The 21,083-nt window shown below is 45.2% G+C and overlaps 1 protein-coding gene across 1 annotated transcript in view; it reads right to left on the bottom strand.

Moving 5' to 3' along the window:
• Dip2b (disco interacting protein 2 homolog B) overlaps positions 1 to 21,083 on the bottom strand; it is a 157,237-nt gene that overhangs the window by 24,507 nt on the left and 111,647 nt on the right. The window contains 7 exon segments of the mRNA XM_038342001.2: positions 105 to 226; positions 4,789 to 4,912; positions 5,361 to 5,441; positions 5,563 to 5,672; positions 12,897 to 13,098; positions 16,586 to 16,700; positions 18,333 to 18,460. Of these exon segments, the coding sequence (XP_038197929.1) occupies positions 105 to 226; positions 4,789 to 4,912; positions 5,361 to 5,441; positions 5,563 to 5,672; positions 12,897 to 13,098; positions 16,586 to 16,700; positions 18,333 to 18,460 (882 nt within the window).

The raw sequence follows: 21,083 nt of genomic DNA, 5'->3' as shown, positions 1-21,083 counted from the left end.
AAATTTGACAATTTGGCACTACATAACAAGAAGTTATTGGGGTTCCTAGCTGTCTGAATGTGATTCTATGAAATGGGGCAGACACAGATACAGAAGGAACTTACATCAACGATCATGCGCACCGTGGGCAATGTGGCAGTGAGGTTCTGAGCATGGGGGGGGCGCACAGTCACAGGTACACACCCTGCGTATAGGCAGCCATAGAATGCAGCGATTAACTCGATGCCTGCAAGACAGAGGGCACTGTCAGGGGAGTCACTTAGCCGCTGCTACTGCAAGAAACTGAACCCAGAGTCTCTAGTCATGTGACAGGTGGGTGAGCTAGTTATTCATCTGGTGTTGAGTTTGTTTTGTTTTTGTTTTTTCAAGACAGGGTTTCTTTGTGTAACAGTTCTGGATGTTCTAGAACTCTCTCTGTAGATCAGACTGGCCTTGAATTCACGGAGATCCGCCTGTCTCTGCCTCACAAGTAGTGGGATTAAAGGCCACGCCACTCAGCTTCATCTGGTTTTGACACAGTCTCTCAAGCACTGAAATTACAGGTGAGCATCACCATACCTGGCTCATGTGCATTAGTTGACCACAATTCAAACAAAACCCTGACAGGATAAATTCCAATAATTAAGAAAAATAGTAAGTCTGGCATTACTGGGTGGTGGTGGCGCACACCTTCAATCCCAGCACTCCTGGAAGATAGAGGCAGGCGGATCTCTGTGAGTTCAAAGCCAGCCTGGTCTACAGAGTGAGTTTCAGGACAGTCAGAAATACACAAGAGGAACCCTATCAAAAACTAAAAAGTCTGGCATGGTGGCTCACACTTGGTATTTGAGAGGTTGACGCAGGCATATTGCCAAGGGTTCAAGATCAGCCCGGACTTCATAGTGATAGTTAAAAGCCAGTCTGACCATCTTTAAAACAACAACAACAATAACTAAATACAAAAGAAGGAAGCATATTAAACCATTTAAACTATATAAAGAGGCCCATGAAACAAGGAAGGAATATATACACAAAAATATATTTGGGTGGTCCAGCAATCAAACCCAGAGCTGTGACAGGGCTAGCAAGTGCCATGCCTCTGAGCTGCATCCTCAAGCTGAGACGTGAGCTCTTAGAAGATGTTTATTTTCTATTACTGAGGAAACTGGCTGCAGAAATCAAGGATTTTAACTAAGAAATAAGGACAGGGAGAAACTGTCAAGCTTTCCTTGTACAAAGGCTTTTGCAGAAAAAGCAACTGGATTTCTTTCTTTCTTTTTTTTTTCTTTTTTGAGACAGGGTTTCTCTGTAGCTTTGGAACTAGCTCTTGTAGACCAGGCTGGCCTCAAACTCACAGAGATCTGCCTGCCTCTGCCTCCCGAGTGCTAGAATTAAAGGCATGTGCTACCACCACCCAGCGAAACTGGATTTCTTAGACACTGTGGGTCAACAAGTGCAGCTTGGGGGCCTCAGGAAGTGCTGGGGACCTGTCACCTCATTACTGACAGATGGAACACACAGGACACACCCCTCCTAGAGCAGATGGTCTTCTAGGCATTCTTAGTGTTCACACAAATGAACAGTGTAGAAAGAACAACAGAAAAAGTGGAGGAGAAGGGAGAAAAGACCAGGAAAGGGTGAAATGGAGCACTGGGGACAGAGTACCAACAAATCCTGGGTGCACCAGTGAGGGGAGAGAAGGGACACAGAAGGGGAATGCAAATATCTTTGTTTTTCTTGTGTCAATCTTTCAATTCAAATATTTCACTTAGAGCCGGGCAGTGGTGGAGCCTTTAACATCAGCAGTCAGGAGTTAGAGAAAGGCGGATCTCTGTGAGTTCAAGGCCAGTGTGGTCTACAGTTCCAGGAGACTCCAGTGCTACATAGAGAAACTCGGTCTGTGAACAAACTCCACCCCCTAAAAAATTTTTCCCCTTAGAATTCTGACTATTGTGCTAGTGAGACAGCTCAGCAGGCAAGAGCGCATGCTATGCACACCTCTGTCCTGAGCTGACACTAGTGTGCGCAAACGCAGGTAGAGGCTGGAGCTGGCTGTCCTCCTCCACTGTGCTCTACCTTTTCAAAACATTTGTGCGTGCATGTGTGTTGGGGGAGAGCTGTTTGTGTTGGATGCTCCGAGACGACCAATAGAGTCCGACCTCGGTTTGGAGAGCGGAGTTCACATTCAGCTGGCTGAGATGGACCAAAGAGTTTCCTGGAAGACTCAGAGGGAGATAGAAGGGCACACGGGGAGGAATAGGAGTGGGAAGTGGAGAGGAGGAAAATAGTGTTTCAGTTGTTCTGTAGATCTCTCGTTTAGTCCCTAATATTCACCCCCAAGTTTTATATTTTAATAAAACGATAAAAAGAATCACAACATCTGGCATTCCATGTTGCACCAGCTCCCAAATCAAGACACAGAGACTTATTATTATATATGAAAACTCAGCCTTAGCTTAGGCTTGTTTCTAACTAGCTCTTATAACTTAAATTAACCAATTTCTACTAATCTACGTGCTGCCATGTGGCTCGTAACTTTTACTTTCCTTTCTGTGTTCTCGTGTCTCTCCCACACATAAATTCCTTCTCTTCTCTCTGCCCAGAAGTCCTGTCTATTCTCTCCTGTCTAGCTATCGGCCATTCAGCTTCTTTCTTTCTTTCCTTCCTTCTTTTTTAATTTTTTGAGACAGGGTTTCTCTGTGTAGCTTTGGAGCCTGTCCTGGCACTCCCTCTGTAGACCAGGCTGGCCTTGAACCAGCTCTTGTAGAGCAGGCTGGCCTCGAACTCACAGAGATCCACCTGCTTCTGCTTCCCAAGTGCTGAGATTAAAGGTGTGCACTACTACCGTCCAACTATTCAGCTATTTATTAAACCAATCAGAAGGTGTCTTGGAAGAGACACATCTTCACATTGTACAAAATGATTATTCTACAACATGAGTGTCTATGTCTAAGCATGTACTTGTGCATGTGTGTGTCTGTGCCTAGGCATGTACCTGTGTATGTGTGTGTGCCTAAGCATGTACATGTGTGTGTGTCTGTGTCTAAGCATGAAACTGTGTATGTGGATGTCTGTCTAAGCATATACCTGTGTATGTGGATGTCTGTGTCTAAGCATGTACCTTCTGTATGTGGATGTCAGTGTCTAAGCATATACCTGTGTATGTGTGTGTCTGTGTCTAAGCATGTACCTGTGTATGTGGATATCTGTGTCTAAGCATGTACCTGTGTATGTGGATGTCTGTGTCTAAGCATGTACCTGTGTATATGGATGTCTGTGTCTAAGCATGTACCTGTGTATGTGGATACCTGTGTCTAAGCATGTACCTTGTGTATGTGGATGTCAGTGATTAAGCATGTACCTGTGTATGTGTGTGTCTGTGTCTAAGCATGTACCTGTGTATGTGGATGTCTGTATTTAAGCAGGTACCTATGTGTGTAGATGTCTGCAGAAGCCAAAACAGAGCATCGAACCTGGAATTACAGGTGGTTGTAAGGCACTAAGTTGAGAACTGACTCTGGTCCCCTGGAAAAGTAGCTAGAATTCAACTGATGATACATCTCTCTGGCCTCTTTACCTTATATTTTGAGATAAGTTCTTTCACTAGACGAGATGGTCACAGAGCTTGAGGGACCCACCTGTCTCTGCCTCTGCAAGGTTAGGACTGCTGGTGCATACCACCATGCCAGGATTTTTTTTAAGTTTTTATTTTTTTTTAGTACTTATTTATTTGTTTATTTATTTAGTAGACAATATTCTGTCTGTGTGTATGCCTGTAGGCCAGAAGAGGGCACCAGACTCCATTACAGATGGCTGTGAGCCACCATGTGGTTGCTGGGAATTGAACTCAGGACCTTTGGAAGAGCAGGCAATGCTCTTAACTGCTGAGCCCCCGAATTTTTTTTTAATATAAACTTACTTATTTAGTATATGTGTATCTGTGTGTGTATGTGTGATATGTATGTGTACATATGGAGGTTAGAGGCCAACTTTGGGAACTGCTTCTCTCCTACTACCTTGAGTTCCTGGGATCAACATCAGGTCATGAGGCACGACAAGCACTTTACCCACTAAGCTCCTTCACTGAACAAGCCTCACTTTGGATATGGATGCTGGGGCTCTAAACCCAGGGCCTCATGCTTTTGTAGCAATCACTTAACCTACTGAGCTTTCTCCTCGGCATCTACTTGTTTCTGAGACAGACTTGCTGTGTAGCTGAGGCTGGCCATGAACTTATCCTTTCACTCCTACTTCCCAGGGTGGGATTATTAGGTGTGTGTTTCCTTGCCTGGCTATTTGTTGTTGATTGTTTTGAGATAGGTCTCACCATGTAGTTCTGGCTGGCCTGGAACTCATCATATAAACTAGGCTGGCCTTAACTCACAGAGGTCTACCTACTTCAGCCTCCTGAGGGCTAGGACTAAAGGTGTGCATTACCACCATTGGCTACTTGTAAGTCCTGTTAAACAGCTCGGGCTAGATAGGTCTATAACTAATTCCCCTGCTACCACCTGAGGACTGGAATTACAGCAGTGTGCTACCACATGTGGCCTGAGGATCTTGTATGAAGCAGTCACTGATGGAAACAGAGGGACTGCAAATTAGACATTCTCAGCAGGGCCGTCCCATTGCTCAGTTCTGGGGATGCAGCATGGGTCACACCTTAGCAAGTGCACATGCAGAGCTATGGTGGTGCAGAGCACCAGGCCTCTGTGGTAGCAGATAGTGGTCCTGTGTTCCCATCCTCTCTCTCCTGGTATGTGTCATCTCAGAACAGTTCAGAGTCCAGTTTACCAATCTAACACTTACCGGGTGGATAGAGCAATACCACATTGTCCCCTGCATTTAGATGTCCCTTGTCACCAAGTACTGATGCAATCCTCTCAGCTCGCTTATGAAGCTGAAGGCAGCTCGCTGTGCACACAGTAGTTCCCTTTCAAGAGAAGAAGGATAAGTGGGCTGACGTTCAGTACAGAAACAAGCGCAAACAAGCACAGTCAAGCAGACATACTCCACAGGCTTGGCCTCTGGAACATCACCTTAGGCCAAGGGTTCACTTGAGAAAACTCCCCTGGTAACAAAAGACAGGTATGGTATTTCTTTTTCTTTCCCAGTGTTCCAGGTACTCAGGGTATGTTAGCATTGACTTAAACCAAACATATTTATAGTCTTTCTTTCTTAATGTTTTCTTACTTTCTTAGTACACATGAATTTTTCTATTCAAGTGTTTGCTTGTGTTGAGACAGTGTCTCTTGTAACCTATACACGCAGTCTGAGGACGGTGTTTTAACTCTAGTGCTGGGGTTACAGGCATGCATCGCCACTGAACTCAGGGCCTTGTCCATGCCACACAAACTCCCCCAGTCCTGCAAGTGCAATACCTTGGCATTTAGCAGCATGAAGAGAACATGGTCAGGAGTTGCCTGGGCTCGCCACTGCAAAATCTCTGCCAGGAACTGGTGCTAAAATCACAAAGCAGAGAGAAGGACTTGAGGTCAGCAAGTCTCAAAGACTCATGGAATGATCCAGATCTGCACTCTATCCTAAGCTCACTGGTAGACACTTGGCATGTCTGGAACTTACCTTCCTCACAAGATCATTCTCTTCAATTTGCCCCAGGTCCCTTCCTGCAGCTTGTGCTATGCGTTTACCTGCAACCAGATTCCCAACCATCACAGAAGCAGGGCCGACACCTGTGAACGAAGCAGACACCAAGCCTGTGAAGACTCGAGTTACACACTTCCAAACGTTTCTGGACTGGCCCAGATTAGTTCAGAAGTTCATTCAGCAATGTCAGGGATTATGTGGTCTTTCACACATGGGAGAAAGAGTCCGTATTCCAGTGAAAAGGGCAACCAAAAAGTATCCATGCTGTGAACAAAGTTGGGAAGTGCTGGAGACAAACAGAATGGACACAGGAGAGTCAGGGTGAGGGAACAAGGAGCACAGGTGGCTACTGAGCTTGGTTCTATGGGGGCAATTGTACTCCAGAGTCCACAGTTCTACTGGTTCCTACAAACAGCTTTATTTGCTCTGACCAACACAACCCTAAAAACTAGTGCTTACAGTAACTGATATCTGGTCTGCAAGAAACTGATCACCTATCAGGATGTGGCCCGAGATCATTAGAAATCTGAGTAGTGCTGGGCCAGCGAGATGGCTTAGTGGGTAAAGGTGTTTGCCACCAAGTCTGATAGGAGTTCTATCTCTAGAACCATATGTCCTTTGACTTCCACATGTGTGCCACAATGCATGCATGTGCACATACTCTATATACACACACATAAGCATGTATATTTTTTAAAAGGGGGAATGAGAAGTTTTTTGTTAAAAGTAAATGAGGAAATCCAAATCACAAGCCTCAAACTCACAGTCCTCCTCTCAGCTTCTTGTTGCTGGCTCCAGCACACCCAGAACCATCTACGCATTAAAGATAAAATAAGGCAGCCAAATGCAACACATAACCTTGTACGCTATGAGTGCGTTTCATTAACATTGGTTAATAAAGTAGCTGCTTCAGCCTATGGCGAGGCAGAATATAGCCAGGCTGGAAAAATAGAGAGAGTAGGCAGAGTCAGTGGCACCATGTAGCTGCCAAAGGAGAAAGATGCCAGAATAGAACCTTACCCATAAGCCATAGCCTCATGGTGACACACAGATTAATAGAAATGGGTTGAAATGTGTCAGTTAATAAGAAGCCTGAGCTAACAGACCAAACAGTATAGTAATTAATATAATAATTTCTGTGTGATTATTCAGGTCTGCACGATTGGAAAACAAACAAGCAGCCAGTCTCATCTACATTTACACACTACTTGAGTGAAAAAAAATCTGTTATAATAAAACAAGTGGAGAAAGTTCTGTGCTTCTTTGGAAAAAGTGTTCAAACAGCACAGGTAAAAGGTCATGATGTTTGCAGTCTAGAGTCAATGGAGAACAAGTCCCCACAAAACCATCTATTGCCATTAGGTTCTGGATAATGATGCTTAATGTGCAATGTTTTTTATTCTTAGCACTTGTATGCTATACAGTGAGAACTCAAAAAAAAGTATATGTGTGTGTGAATATTTAGGGAAACTGGATAAAGAACATGCCATAACTTCATAGTAGTAGACAATTTTTTGTAAGTCTGCAATTACTTCAAAATGAATTTAAAAAAAAAAAAACAAAGGGCTGGAGAGACGGCTCAGTGGTTAAGAGTTTTGCCTGCTCTTCCAAAGGTCCTGAGTTCAATTCCCAGCAACCACATGTGGTCACAACCATCTGTAATGAGATTTGGTGCCCTCTTCTGGGCAGGCATACATGTAGGCAGAACACTGAACACATAATAAATAAATAAATAAATAAATAAATAAATAAATAAATAAATAAATAAATAAATAAAAATAAAGCTGGGCGGCAGTGGCACACGCCTTTAATCCCAGTACTCAGGAGGCAGAGGCAGGTGAATCTATGTGAGTTTGAGGCCAGCCTGGTCTACAAGAGCTAGTTCCAGGGCAGGTCTCAAAGCTGCAGAGAAACCGTGTCTCAAAAAACCAAAAAGCGGGGGTGGGGGGGGGGGAGAGAGAGAGAGAGAGAGAGAGAGAGAGAGAGAGAGAGAGAGAGAGAGGGAGTAGGAAGGAGGGACTGGTGGGAGCTTGGGGGACAGGGCTTTTCTGTTTCCTTTTTCTTCTTTTTGGTTTTTTCTTTCGTTTTCTTGTCTCTTGTTCTTTCTTATTCGGTTGCTTTTCTGGAGGGGAGGAGAGAGAGACCAGCAAGAAGACTCAAGAAGCCTAATGACCTAAGTTTAATCCCCAGGATCAACATGGTTGAAGGAAAAATTTATTTTTTCAACAGCTTAAGGATTAATGAAGGAAAAAATTTACTTGCACAAATTGTCCTTTGATACACACACACACACACACACACACACACAATTTTAAACTGTTTGCCATAGAAGATAAAAAGTTGAGGATGGGAGATTTTTTCCACACTCTGATGGCAGAACAGCTTGCCTGCAAAGTGTTCAAAATAATTTTGAGACACCATCCTTTCTTATGAAATTGCATAATAAATGAGATATGCTACTCTCCAAACAGTCCTTTCCATATTAAGGACCCAGCATATACCTGTGAAAATGATCTGAACTAGCTTTACAGTGTGCAATAAACAGAACTGCTGTTTCTGTTTCTAAAGATTTATTTTATTATTTATGTGTATGTATATGTGTGTGTACATGTTTGCAGAAGCCAGAAGAAGAGGTCAGATTCCCTGGAACTAGGTAGTTGTGAGCTACCCAATGTGGGTGCAGAGATTTGAACTCGGGTTCTCTGTAAGAGCACCAACTGCCCTCAGCCTCTGAGTGCCTCTCCTGCCCCAGGAGTGACATTTAAAAAGTGGACACTAAGCAGTAACACCTGAAAGACTGAGGCATAAGACTGTGGTGGTATGAATAGGTTTGAACACATAGACTCAAGTGTTTGAATGCTTAGCTCATAGGGAGTGCCACTATTAGGTGTGACCTTGTTGGAGAAAGTGTGTCACTGTGGGGGTGGGTTTGAGGTCTCATATGCTCAAGCTACACCCATTGTGGTACATAGTTCACTTCCTGTTGCCTGAGATCAAGATGTAGAACTCTCAGCTCCTTCTCCAGCACTATGTCTGTCTACATGCCACCATGTTTCCTGCCACGATGATAATGAACTAAACCTCTGAACTGTAAGTGAGCCCAATTAAAGGTTTCCCTTTATAAGAGTTGCCATGGTCATGAGTCTCTTCACAGCAGCGGCACATGAACTAAGACAAGGGTCTTCTGGGTGCAGTTCTTGAGCACATGGGTCAGAGTGAGAATGGAGAAGCAGAAGGCAGTTCCCAGGACACTGCACACTGCCCCACCTAGAACATTCCCTCGCCTTTCCCACAAAGCTTTCAAAGTTCCCTGAGGCCAACACCTTACTTTACCTACTATTCTCTCCCCCCATAACACAACAGTTTTCTTTTCTGCTTCTTTTTCCTATACAAGTTCTTACTGTGCCAACCCAGAACTCTGGGTAGACCACTTTGGCCTTGAACTCAGAGTTGCTGATAACCCAGGTTGTCTGTACACACCCTGAAATAGACTGCATTCTTTAGTTTGAGAGAAGGGAGAAGTCACTTGTGACTTCTGACTTCCGTGAGATCTGTTTGGAGAAGGAGTTCTCTCTACAGCTTTCTCCTCTCCGCTAGTCAGGATGCAGAAACACTGCCAGAGGTCAGGCAGGCTGCTAAGGAGACTCATGGCCACAGTTGTTTCTGTCAGAACCTTCCTTCTTTTCTTAGCTGCATTCACATGGGATGCTACTTGGCTACACTGATTTGTTGGTCATGGTCTGACTTGCTCTAGACAAGAAACAGTAGGAGGTGGTGACAGAAATAGACACCCTAACCACATTTGTGTGGGTTGGCTGGACATCCCGTTTCAGTCATGTTTCCTGTGAAAAGTACTGCCTATGCTGGGCATGTGGCTTAGACCAGCAAATCCAGTAGTAAGGAGGTTAAGGCAAGATTGCTGGGACTTCAGGCTACAGCCCATTCCAAAGAGGAGAACATGGGCAAATTCTGAGTGTGACCTGCAGCTTATGTAGACTCCACACACCTATAACAATATTTCAGTAACAAGTCACCAGAACAAAAAGATACTGGAGGAATGGCTTAGTCATTAAGAGCACCTGGCTGCTATTTCAGGAGACCAGGTTCAGTTCCCAGTACCTATACAACAACTAACCATCACATATAACCCCAGTTCCAGGGAATCTGATGTCCTCTCTGGCCTCTGAACACACATGGTACACAGGCAAAACACCCATACAAACAAAATAAAAATAAATAAGTATTTAGCTGGGTGGTGGTGGTGTATGGCTTTAATCCCAGCACTTGGGAGGCAGAGGCAGGCGGATTCCTTTGAGTTTGAGGCCAGCCTGCTCTACAGAGGGAGCTAGAGCTACACAGAGAAACCCTGTCTCAAAAAAACAAAATAACAACAACAACAAAAAGGCCAGGAAGTGGCATAGCACAGCTGAGGACTGATCAATTCTCGCCAGGCTTGCCTTGCTCTGAACCTTTCACCTGAAGAGAAACGGACTGGGCTCTGTTTCTGGTTTTTCCATGACCGGAGCCAACAGTGTCTTGGTGAGGCTGATTCGACACTCATTATCTTTGTCTTCCTGACTCTCTGCTCTTCTGAATTAAAAACACTTATGAATTCAGTTATTTATTTTTTAGATGTGGGTTTCTTGCTTGTTTGTATGTCACGTGCATGCACTGGCTGAGGAGGTCAGAAGAGGGTGCCAGGTCCCCTAAAACCAGAGTTACTGACAGCTTTGAGCTGTCATGTAGTGGTGGGAATTGAACTCGGATCCTCTGGAAGAGAGGCCTAGTTCCAAACTGCTGAACCATTTCTCCAGCTACTACTTTTCTGAATTTTTACGCCCACACTATTCGCTTGCCCTCTCCGTTCATCAGTGCCAGCATGTTCAAACTACAATGATCTTTGTCATAGCCATGTGGCCTTAGAAGGCAATCACAGCACAAGTAGCTTTTGGAGGCTGGAGCGCTGGCTCAGTAGTTAAGAGCACTGATGCTCTTACAGAGGACCTGTGTTCAATTCCCAGCACCCACAAGATGGCTCACAACCATCTGTAACCCAGTTTCAGGGGATCCTACACCCTCTTCTGGCTGCTTCGGGCACTGCACTCATGTGATGCATAGGCATAAATGCAGACAAAATACCAATACACATAAAAATAAATTTATAGGATTGGGCAGTGTTGGTGCACATCTTTAATCCTAGCACTCGGGAGGCTGAGGCAGGTGGATCTCTGTGAGTTTGAGGCCAGCCTGGTCTACAGAGTGAGTTCCAGGACAGCCAGGGCTGTTACACAGAGAAACTCTGTCTCAAAACACAAAAAAAAAAAAACCAAAAACAAAAACAAAAAAATTTAAAGTCTACTATACCTCTAAGAAAAATTTAAAAGCATCTACTTAAACATGAATGTATTCATTAAAAAATCACATGTTTATCAGGGTGAGCATACATGTAATCCAGTACTTGGGAGGCTGCGGCATAATGACCACGAATTTAAGGCCCACCACATCTAAATCCTATCTCAACAAACAAAATAAAACACCTTATACTGCTACTTAAAAAAAGGATTCTATTCATAATCAAGTCATAAGATTTAAGATGAAGAAGGAACTGCGCAGGTCTGTGTTTCTTCAGTGCTGGGAATCGAATCCAGGAGCTTGCACATGTTAAACACTCTGTCAGTGAGCCACACTGCTGCAGGAGGTGCATTTTATGTAGCTGCTATATGCCCATGCAGGAAATATGTGTCAAGATACTCCATTTCTGTTCTGTTTCATTTTTATGTGTATGAGTGCACGCATGTGCCATATCTGTGGGTACCTAATAGAGGCCAGAAGACGGTGTCTAATCCTAGAGGCCGGAGTTACAGGCAGTTGTGAGTCGCCTCTACAGACACTCAAATCTGAACATAGATCCTCTAGAGAAGCAGCAAAGACTCTTAGCGTTCAGGTATCTCTCCAGCTCCTATCACATTTCTTAATTAACCACACAATCTTCTTGATCCAGACTTTCGCGTCTTACAACAGTAGCCCCAACAACAAAAGACCAAAGAACAAACACAAAAACTAGAACGCTAGCTCCATAATCCCTCATTTCCACTAGCAGAGCCCACTGTCACTAAGATAGGGTAGTTCTAACGGTCTGGCCGAGGGCGGGATAGGACTTGGGACAGTGGACCATAGTGAGCACGGTGACCGACTTCTCCACGTTAGAGCAGTGCAGGGTCATGCAAGCATCCCAAGCCTCATTACTGCACACGTTGCTCACCTGTCAGTAACGGCCACCTCATAAAACAGACTCAAATGCCACACCTTCCTTTCCAGTCCTCCCATTGTCTGCTTTTCCTCTACTCACCATGCAGGGTAGAGGCCGGAGGCGGAGGGGGCACTGGAGAGGCCTGGTTTGGGCTTTGATGTTTCTAAGCAGACAGGAGGCTAAAGGTGTCAGCACATCTAGCAAAGCCACGACAGTTTGAAATCCCCTCCTCATCTCTTTCACTGAGACAAGGCCTCACTGTGTAGCCCTGGATGGCCTGGAACTTACTATGAAGACCAGACTGGTTTTGAACTCAGAGATCCCACTGTCTTGGTGTATGCCACCACGCCATGACTTCTTAATTTTTTTGAGACAGATATCAACTGGATTTGACATGTGTTTGAACAGGACTGCCTGTCAATCAGTCACAGTCATTGCCTTAGCTTTCTCCCCAGCCCCGTGACATTTGTCTGCTGAGAAATCAGGCAAGAAGGGGAAACTGATTTGTGTTTCTCTTTTCCATATGGCAATTCATATTCTTTTGGTTTGTACCTTGAAAATGGCCAACACAAAGAATGCTGTTTATTTTCTGGTTATAACTCAGAAGATACCTATTCCCCAGAGGTAAGATAGGCCCACACCACACCTCAGCAGCTGTGAAAGAAGGAGTAGTTCTAGGCATGAGATTCCCGCAGAAAGCCAGTATGTTACAATGATACTAAGAGCGAGCACACGGCTCACATTGAGGATCACACACGTAACATGCATAGCCAGTGCATGGCATTTAGTGGGCACCCCCGGAAAACCAGCTGCTCTTGTCACCAGATGACTCGCTTTACCCCTTTCTCCTAGGGGGACGCTAGCCATCGTGGCAAACTCAGAAGAGGAGAAACGTTCAGCCAGGGCAGCGTTCCCACAGGCAGCCGTCTTCCTGGCTGCTGGGCAGCGTATGCTGTTCTTGTTATCTCTGCACAGAGCCTAAACCGACGCAACACGGCGCTGAAAGAGTCTGCCTTCAAAAAGCTGCATTGTAATGTCACGGCTAGAGCTAGATCATTACCTGGCTGCTTTTGTCGGGGTTTAGGCAAGTTCGTCACACATGTATGTGGACACATGAGGATATTACACGGGTGCAGAGATCCCTCCAGAAAGAGCTGTTTTGTCTGAGATATATGGATTCCTCCTAGTGGAGTTTTTGGTAATGTGTTGGCAGGCACCAGAGCAAGACAGTAAACGCCTACTTGATGGATGCTATCAATTGCCTGGAAAAACACAAAGAAAAACAGGGAGATTACTTTGAGAATATTTGATATATCCTGACAGAACCCATAATTTTTCGGCAGAGTGCCTCTCTATCCATCCCAGGATGAGAGTCTGGTAGATCACTAAGTCCCCAAATATGCCTGTTCACACCTGCACTCTCCACCTCCCTGAGATATGGAAGTGATACCAGCCACCCTGTTTTCCTTCCTACAATCCTTTGAGCCCTTCCTTTCCAACTTGGGTCTGCCAGGAGGGCAGCAAGAAAATGGGCCATTCTGCCATCAACAAAGAGGTGACCCGAGAATACACCATCAACATTCATGAGCACCCATGGAGGGAGTTCAAGAAACACACCCCTCAGGCCCTCCAAAAAATCTAGAAATGTGTGATGAAGCAAAGGGAACTTCAGGGGTGTGCACTGACACCAGGCTCATCTGGTCCAAAAGAATAAGAAATGGTCCACATTGTATCCTGTTATGTTTGTTCAGAAAAACAAAATGAGGATAAAGACTCACCAGACAAGCTCTTTATGTCAGCAACTGTGTCCTACGACCACATTAAAACCTTTACAGTGACCTGGGATGAGAACTAACTCGATGGATATCAAATAAAGTTACAGAGTTAGGAAAAAGAAAGAAATCTCCTATGTGGGTGGGTATGGTGGTGCCACTATGATTGTGTGTATGTGTGTGCATGCACATGCAAATGACACAGCGCAGCGTTCCTGAGGAGGGCAGAGGGCAGCTTAGAGGAGTCCGTTCTCTCTTTGCCCCTTTAAATGGGTCCCCAGGACTGACCTGAGGTCATCAGGCTTGCACTGCAACTGCCTGTACCAGCAGAGCCCTTCTCATTCTTTTTAATTTAATTCTTTACTCTATGTATGTGAGTGTTTGCCTGTGTGTGTGCCTGTGTACCGAGTGTATGAATGGTGCCCATGGGCACACTGGAGTCACAGATGGTTGTCAGCCTGGGGGCTGAGACTCCAACCCAGGTCCTCTGGAAGAGCAGCCAGTGATCTTACCCCATGAGCCCTCTCTCTAGGCGTTACTATTGTTCCTTAGTGACAGTGTTTAATGTGGTGGTTTTAAACTCTAAATTCTCACCTCACCTTCCAAGTGCTGGGTTACAGCACATACTGTTACACCTGACTAAAATCAATCTTTGCACGTCTGCCACCACCTTTCAGATAACCAGGTATCAGCCCAATCCTACAGTCTTCACAGTATTTTAGCCTGGCTTATACTCAGATTATGTCCTCTGATTTGTTTGCTTGTTTTTAAGACAGGGTCTCTTTATGTAGCCCTTGCTGTCCTGGAACTCAGCTCTCAGAGCTCCGCCTGTCTCTGCCTCCAGAGTGCTGGGATAAAGACATGCGCACTATACCTAGTTCCTTTCTTTCTGCTTCGTTGTTTTCTGTTTTTTTGAGACAGGGTTTCCCTGTATAAAAGCCCTGGCTGTTCTGGAACTTAGTAGACCAGGCTGGTCTTGAACTCAGAGAGATCTGCCTGCCTCTGCTTCCTGAGCACTGAGATTAAAGGCGTGCATTATCATACCCGGCAGTTCTTTTCACTTCTGTACTACAGACAGCCTGCCTGTAGACTAGCTAATAATTCAGAACAACATATTCTGAGAAGAGAAAGAAATCTGAAATTGTGCGGTGCTCACTCTCATTTTGTGTCTGCATCACTTCTATGTTATTAAGGGACTGTTCCGAAGGCTAAGCACCCTAGGCAGAGAGGTCACAGCCCTGGAAACACGTCCAGCACATCCGAGTTGTCACTGGGAGGGTGGGCCAGCTTGCTCTGGACTGAACATTTAGCCAACAAGTATTTTTGAATCGTACGATGCTGCATGCTAGCATCGCTCTCAAGCTCTGGGGGCTGAATGGAGAACAAAAAAGACAGAGAAGTCTCAGCCTGCATGGGACTCACAGTGGGTAATACTATCATCATTTTATATTAATAAGATCACCACTGTCTAGTGAGTGCAGACCAGGCACTTCCATTGGTGACCTCACTCAATCCACTCGTCCTTAAAGAGACCCTGCTCCATCTTTACAAGTAGGGGGACGAGTTCTGAAGTCCAGTCACCATCTTCCACCCACGGTGCTGATAGATGGAGACTTGGCTCCTTACACTCTCATAGCCAGTTTTCACTAAAAATATGTTCTCAACACTGAGCACAAGTCTTCTTCCTGCCCTCAAGGTGAAGGAACAGAACTAACTCCATTTTGAGAGAGAACTCAGGACCTAACCAGGGGATGAAGTCAGCTCCAACAAAGTCATAAACAATTCCAAAAAAGGCTACTAACTGCCAGGACCCTAGTCAGGGCGACCCCACGTGGGCGAGACAGCCAGTGAGAAATTTGGGTAAACAACACCCGCAGGCTACAGATGTTCTTGTGATTTTTTTTTTTTTGATAACCATTGTTTGAAAATTCCCCTAGACCCTAGCCAATGAACTCAAAGGTTGCCTACCCTTACCAATCCTGAAATGCCAAGGCTGTGCCACCCTGCTTGCGGTTTTTCCCTTTAAAAACCCCCAAACCCAGTTGGGCAGTGGTGGGCACGCCTTTAATTCCAGCACTCGAGAGGCAGAGGCAGGCGGATGGATCTCTGTGAGTTTGAGGTCAGCCTGGTGTACAAGAACTACTAGTTCCAGGACAGGCTCCAAAGCTACGAAACCCTGTCTTGAAAAAAACAAACAAAAACAAAACAAAACAAAAAAACCGAAAGAAAAAAAAGGAAAAACCAAACCCAGAGGCTCAGGGCCATTCTCCTCCACCCACCGCGTCTGAGTGTGGGATGAAGGTCCTGGCTTGAGCTTGTGTTCAGTAAACCCCTACCTCAGATGTCAGCTCTGTGGTGGTCTTGTTTGGGAGTCTCGCAAGACAGGCACAACACTGGTCCATCTACCCACCTCCGCCAACTCCACAGCAAAGCTCCCTCACTTACATGTGCTTGAACCCTCTATACACATGGTATGGCAAGACTGAGGTTACCTACTGACAATGATTACTTTCAGAGATGCATGCCACAGAGGGCAGCCAAAAGCTTCATGGGTAGTAAACACGCGGGCATGAAAGAAATAAGGTGTTTGGTAGATAAGGAGAAAGTGGGAGAGGCAGGAAGGAGAGTAGATATGAACACATTTCACTGTCTGCACATGAAAGTCTGAAACAGAACTTTTATTTTTGGTCTTTTTGTTTTATTCTGTTTTTTTTTGAGACAGGGTTTCTCTGTGTATCACTGGCTGTCCTGGAACTTACTGTGTAGACCAGACTGGCCTCTGCCTCCCCAGTGCTGGTATTAAAGGTGTGTGCCACCACCACCCAGTTAATCATTGTATGGGTGCTGGGATTTGAACTCAGGTCCTCTGGAAAAGCAACCAATGCTGTTATCCACTGAGCCATGTCTCTAGCCCTCAAACATAATTTTGAGAGACAGCAGTCACAGCCACCTGTGACCCGGCAGACCCAGTGCTCACCTGCAGCACACGGCTCATCCACTGGAAGCTGTCTTCCTCAGACGCATCGGGCCTTTGCTCTGCCACCACCACAATGCGCTCATCATAAAATACAGACACAGAAAACACAGCAATTCTAAGAGAGACAGATCAGACACATCAGTCTCCCTTCAAAACCATCCTATTTGCTCTCCTGAGTTGGAAGTGAAGAGGAGCCATCCCAACATACCACCCACACATGAGCAGTAGAGAGAAATGTGCGATCATCACCAAACCAGGATCGAATGGTTCACTTGAAACAAAAATGAAGACAACATGAATTGAGCACCACAGAATGGCAAGTAAGACATAGCTCCTGTCTCTGTGATGCTGACGTGTCACAGACAGGACCCATGCACACACAGATAATGAAGCACCTGGGCCAGGGCCAGTGGAGTGGGGTGCCCAGCAGAGTGGGATATGAATGCTTGGGGGAGCGCCTCCCTGGGGAGGGGACACTGGAGCAGAGACCTGAATGAGGTGAGGACGCGAGCCACGCGGAGATCTGGAGGAAGAGGATTCCGGGCAGAAGGAACAGAAAGCGGAAAGGTTCTGAGGTAGGGACGAGCTTGGCAGGTTTGAGAAACAGCAAGGCCAGTGTGCCTGGAGCAGAGGGGTGAGGCAGAGTGGGGCGGAAGTCAGACACGGGCTCGGGAGACTGAGGCGGGGGGGGGGGGGGGGGGGGGGGGGGGGGGGGAGAATTGGAGCTAGGGGAGGTCTACGCTCAAATGTCCCCTTACTAGTGAGGCGTCCCCAGGCCACTGCAGGTGTTCACTCCACAGCACTCATGACCTCTCAGTGCCATCTCTGTTGCCATTTGCCTGGCTCCTGTGTTTGTCATGAGAACATGAGGGTACACACACAACCTGTTTCCTGCCCTGACAGAGCACCCAGAAAAGCAGCGTATAGCTGCCGCCCAGGGAGTGTTTGCTGAATGAATGCAGGAAGGGTGGGAAAGGACTGGAGAGCAAAGACGCTGCTTGCCAGCCTGAGTCCAGCCCTCCCTCCACAGCAGTTATGGGATACTAACTACCTGCCTGCCACTATGTTGTGCCCAAGGACACAATTGTGACCACAGACAGGGGGTCTAGGGCCCAAGAGGTCCTCCATTCCTAAGAGCCACAGAGTTACAGAAAACCACATAGTTCAGGAACTGGTTCTTTTTGATATCTTCATATTTTCTTACTTCTTATGCAACTCAGGTCAGGAAAGAAGGGATAAGGAGACACATGCTCCAAGCACATCATACATGTGTATCAAAATGTTCTTGTGCAAAAACAAAACAAAAATAACCCTAACCGACACCTGTTGGAAACTGTGAAGTGCAGGAATACCTCTTCTTGCACTAGTAAGCAAAAGAAAAGGCCTGGCTTTGTCCACAGAACCTGGAACTCTCAACACTAAGCTGACATGTCAATCTCCACATGGACAATACAGCAACTGGGTTAGAAATGAGAGGAAGAATTCTTAGGTCTGCATTTCTACAGAGTATGGCAGGTGCAATGTTTTTTCTTCAGTTCTCCTCCATCTTCAGAGCTCAAAGAGCAGCAGACTCTGATACGCATCTTACTCTTCTCACTCACTCAAAGAGCCAGACACGCTAGGCCAGATATTTAAAGTCAGGCTTCTGTCATTTGAACCCAAGCCAACCTAAGAAACTGGAAGAAGCGTCTAGAGAAAGCACTGCAGACGACCCCAAAGTGGTGGCATGGTCTCGTGCAGCACTCACCTTCCTCGATAGACGGTCTTGATGGACTCCACAGCCAGCCCGGTAGCAACAATGTCATCAGCGTTGTGTCTCCGACCACTAACCATGAGCAGTCCATCCATTTTTCCAACCACAAACACCAAGCTACCCTGAAAGTTAAAAATGATTTGTTTATCTTCATTTCCATGGTTAATGGGTAAGACAATTCACATTTCCAGCTATGAAGTAAATCTCACAAAAAAAAAAAAAAAAAAAAAAACCATGGCTAAGAAAAATACCTGTAAGGTATGTATATAGTTCAATCTCCAACACTAAAAAATACCTGTAAGGTATGTATATAGTTCAATCTCCAACATTAAAAAATACCTGTAAGGTATGTATATAGTTCAATCTCCAACACTAAAAAATACCTGTAAGGTATGTATATAGTTCAATCTCCAACACTAAAAAATACCTGTAAGGTATGTATATAGTTCAATCTCCAACACTAAAAAATACCTGTAAGGTATGTATATAGTTCAATCTCCAACACTAAAAAAAAAAAAAAAAAAAAAAAAACAAAACAAAAAAACCTGTGTATTTATATCAAAGAAAATAATGTGTGTGTGTGTATACATATATATAAAATGTGTAGCCCAGACTGGCCTTGAACTTGTGATCCTCCTGCCTCCGCTTCCTTCAGCAAATCCTTATTATTTATTTATATTCCCCCAAGACAGGGTTTCACTGTGTAGTCATGGCTGTCCTGGAAATCACTAGATAGATCAGGCTGGCCTCAAATTCACTGAGATCTGCCTATCTTTGCCATCTGAATGCTGGGATTAAAGGCATGTTGGATTGAATGTGGATTAAATCCACCTCAATTGGATTTTTTTTTTTTAAGAAACCCTCTGGAATCAGTGAGAAAGTGGTATTTTTGAGTCAATGAAGTCTGTTTAAAAGTCACACCATTTCTCTTGTGTGTACATGTATGGGTGGGCACAGGCGTGCCACTGCATGCTCATGGAGTCAGAGGACAACTCAAAGGCGCCAGGTCTCTCCACCATGTGTGTCCTTGATGTGGGACAATGAATTTACCCTGTAAAGGTTTGTTTCTTGTACTTGTTTAATAAAATGCTGATTGGCCAGTAGCCAGACAGGAAGTATAGGTGGGGCAACCAGGCAGGAAGTAGAGGTCAGGCAATGAGAACAGGAGAATTCTGGGAAGAGGAAAGCTCAGTCTGCAGTTGTCACCCAGACATAGAGGAAGCAAGATGAGAATGTCTTGCTGATGAAAGGTACCAAACCACGTGGCTGACACAGACAAGAATAATGGGTTAATGTAAGATGTAAGAATTAATTAATAAGCCTGAGCTACTAGGCCAACCGGTTTATGATTAATGTAAACCTCTATGTGTTTATTTGGGACCAAATAGCTATGGGATGTGGTGGGACAGAAACTTCTGTCAACATGTCCTAGGGATTGAACTCAATCATCAGGTTTTGCTGGGCCACTAGCTAGCACGCACTGAGGTCTTACAGTCTGTGATGAACTCATTTATATTCTTAGAGGGGAATTTCACAGGGAAGAAACTACAACCACGTGTCATTTACTTTACGTGTCATGCCATGGGTATATGGGTTAGTTCATGTTCGCTGACTGCTGGAATTAGAGGGAAGTCAAGAAATTTTAATCTGTAAAAAGTTGCTTCGAGCATGGAAGGGTACCACTGTTTCCATCAGGCAAGAGCAGGAGTAGATGGAGAAAAAGGCCCAAGACTGCTGCAGGTCTTCTTCCCAGGACAACAGAGCAGCATTACTGTGGGAACATTCTATGGCCTCCTTCCTAGTAAGTTGGTCCCAAGGCTTGACCTATTGACATTACTCAATGAGCCAGTATTATCTCCATGTGAATGTCACTCATTAACTCCTTCTAAGCACAGTGCAGTGGCCCAGAGTGACTGGGCTACAAGGGAAAGGCAGAATCTCTATGCATATGAAGCTTTGGTCCACCTACAATGCCAGTGGGGAGCCAGTCACTTCCAACTGTGTTAAGAGCTGGTGTCAGTCAGAGAAGAGGGGTTAGAAATTAGGCTTGGTGGTCAGGAATACACTGGCCTTATGAAGGAGCTGAGTGTGGTTTCCAGCACCCATGTCATGCGGCTCACAAATTCTGCAACTTCAACTCCTCTATGCAAGTACACACACGTACAATTAAATAATAAAAACAATCTTAAAATAGAGATGCCTGTTTCTCCAAATCTTTTCCAGTGAGGTTGTTCAGCTGGCACAGGCTTTCTGGCTTTGTCTTTCTTGCAGGTAGGTCAGAGTTTAGGGAGTCATCCCAGAGAGCAGGACTACAGCCTGTCTATTTCAGAGATGGCTGAAGCTGCGCCCCAGACCCCAACAGCTGTGTAGCAAGCTAAAGAGCTGGGCATCTAAGACTATTCTGGTGCTGGCAAGAGGTCAGGACAGCTGAGGTTACACTCAGTTTATACAGTTTCTAAGAGGGTGACTCTTGGCACCCAGACCCCAGGTGGAAAGAGAAGCAAAAGTCAATTCTACACGCTCTCAGAGGAGTTGACAGTTGAGAGCAGGAAAGCGGTAGGAAGAAGACAACAACAGATGAGTTATAAGGTAGTGACCACCCCTCACTTCCCATGGTCTGGCCCTCTGCCATCCTCACAGATTCCTTGGGCTCATCATGTACCCTTTGAGAAAGACTTTTAGGGTCCTAGTTGGCTCTAAATACCTAAGTACCTGTAAATACCATTTACCAAGTAACAATCTATT

Source organism: Arvicola amphibius, chromosome 9, assembly GCF_903992535.2.
Source record: "Arvicola amphibius chromosome 9, mArvAmp1.2, whole genome shotgun sequence".
NCBI lineage: Eukaryota > Metazoa > Chordata > Mammalia > Rodentia > Cricetidae > Arvicola > Arvicola amphibius.
This window is presented reverse-complemented; position numbering and strand designations above follow the sequence as displayed.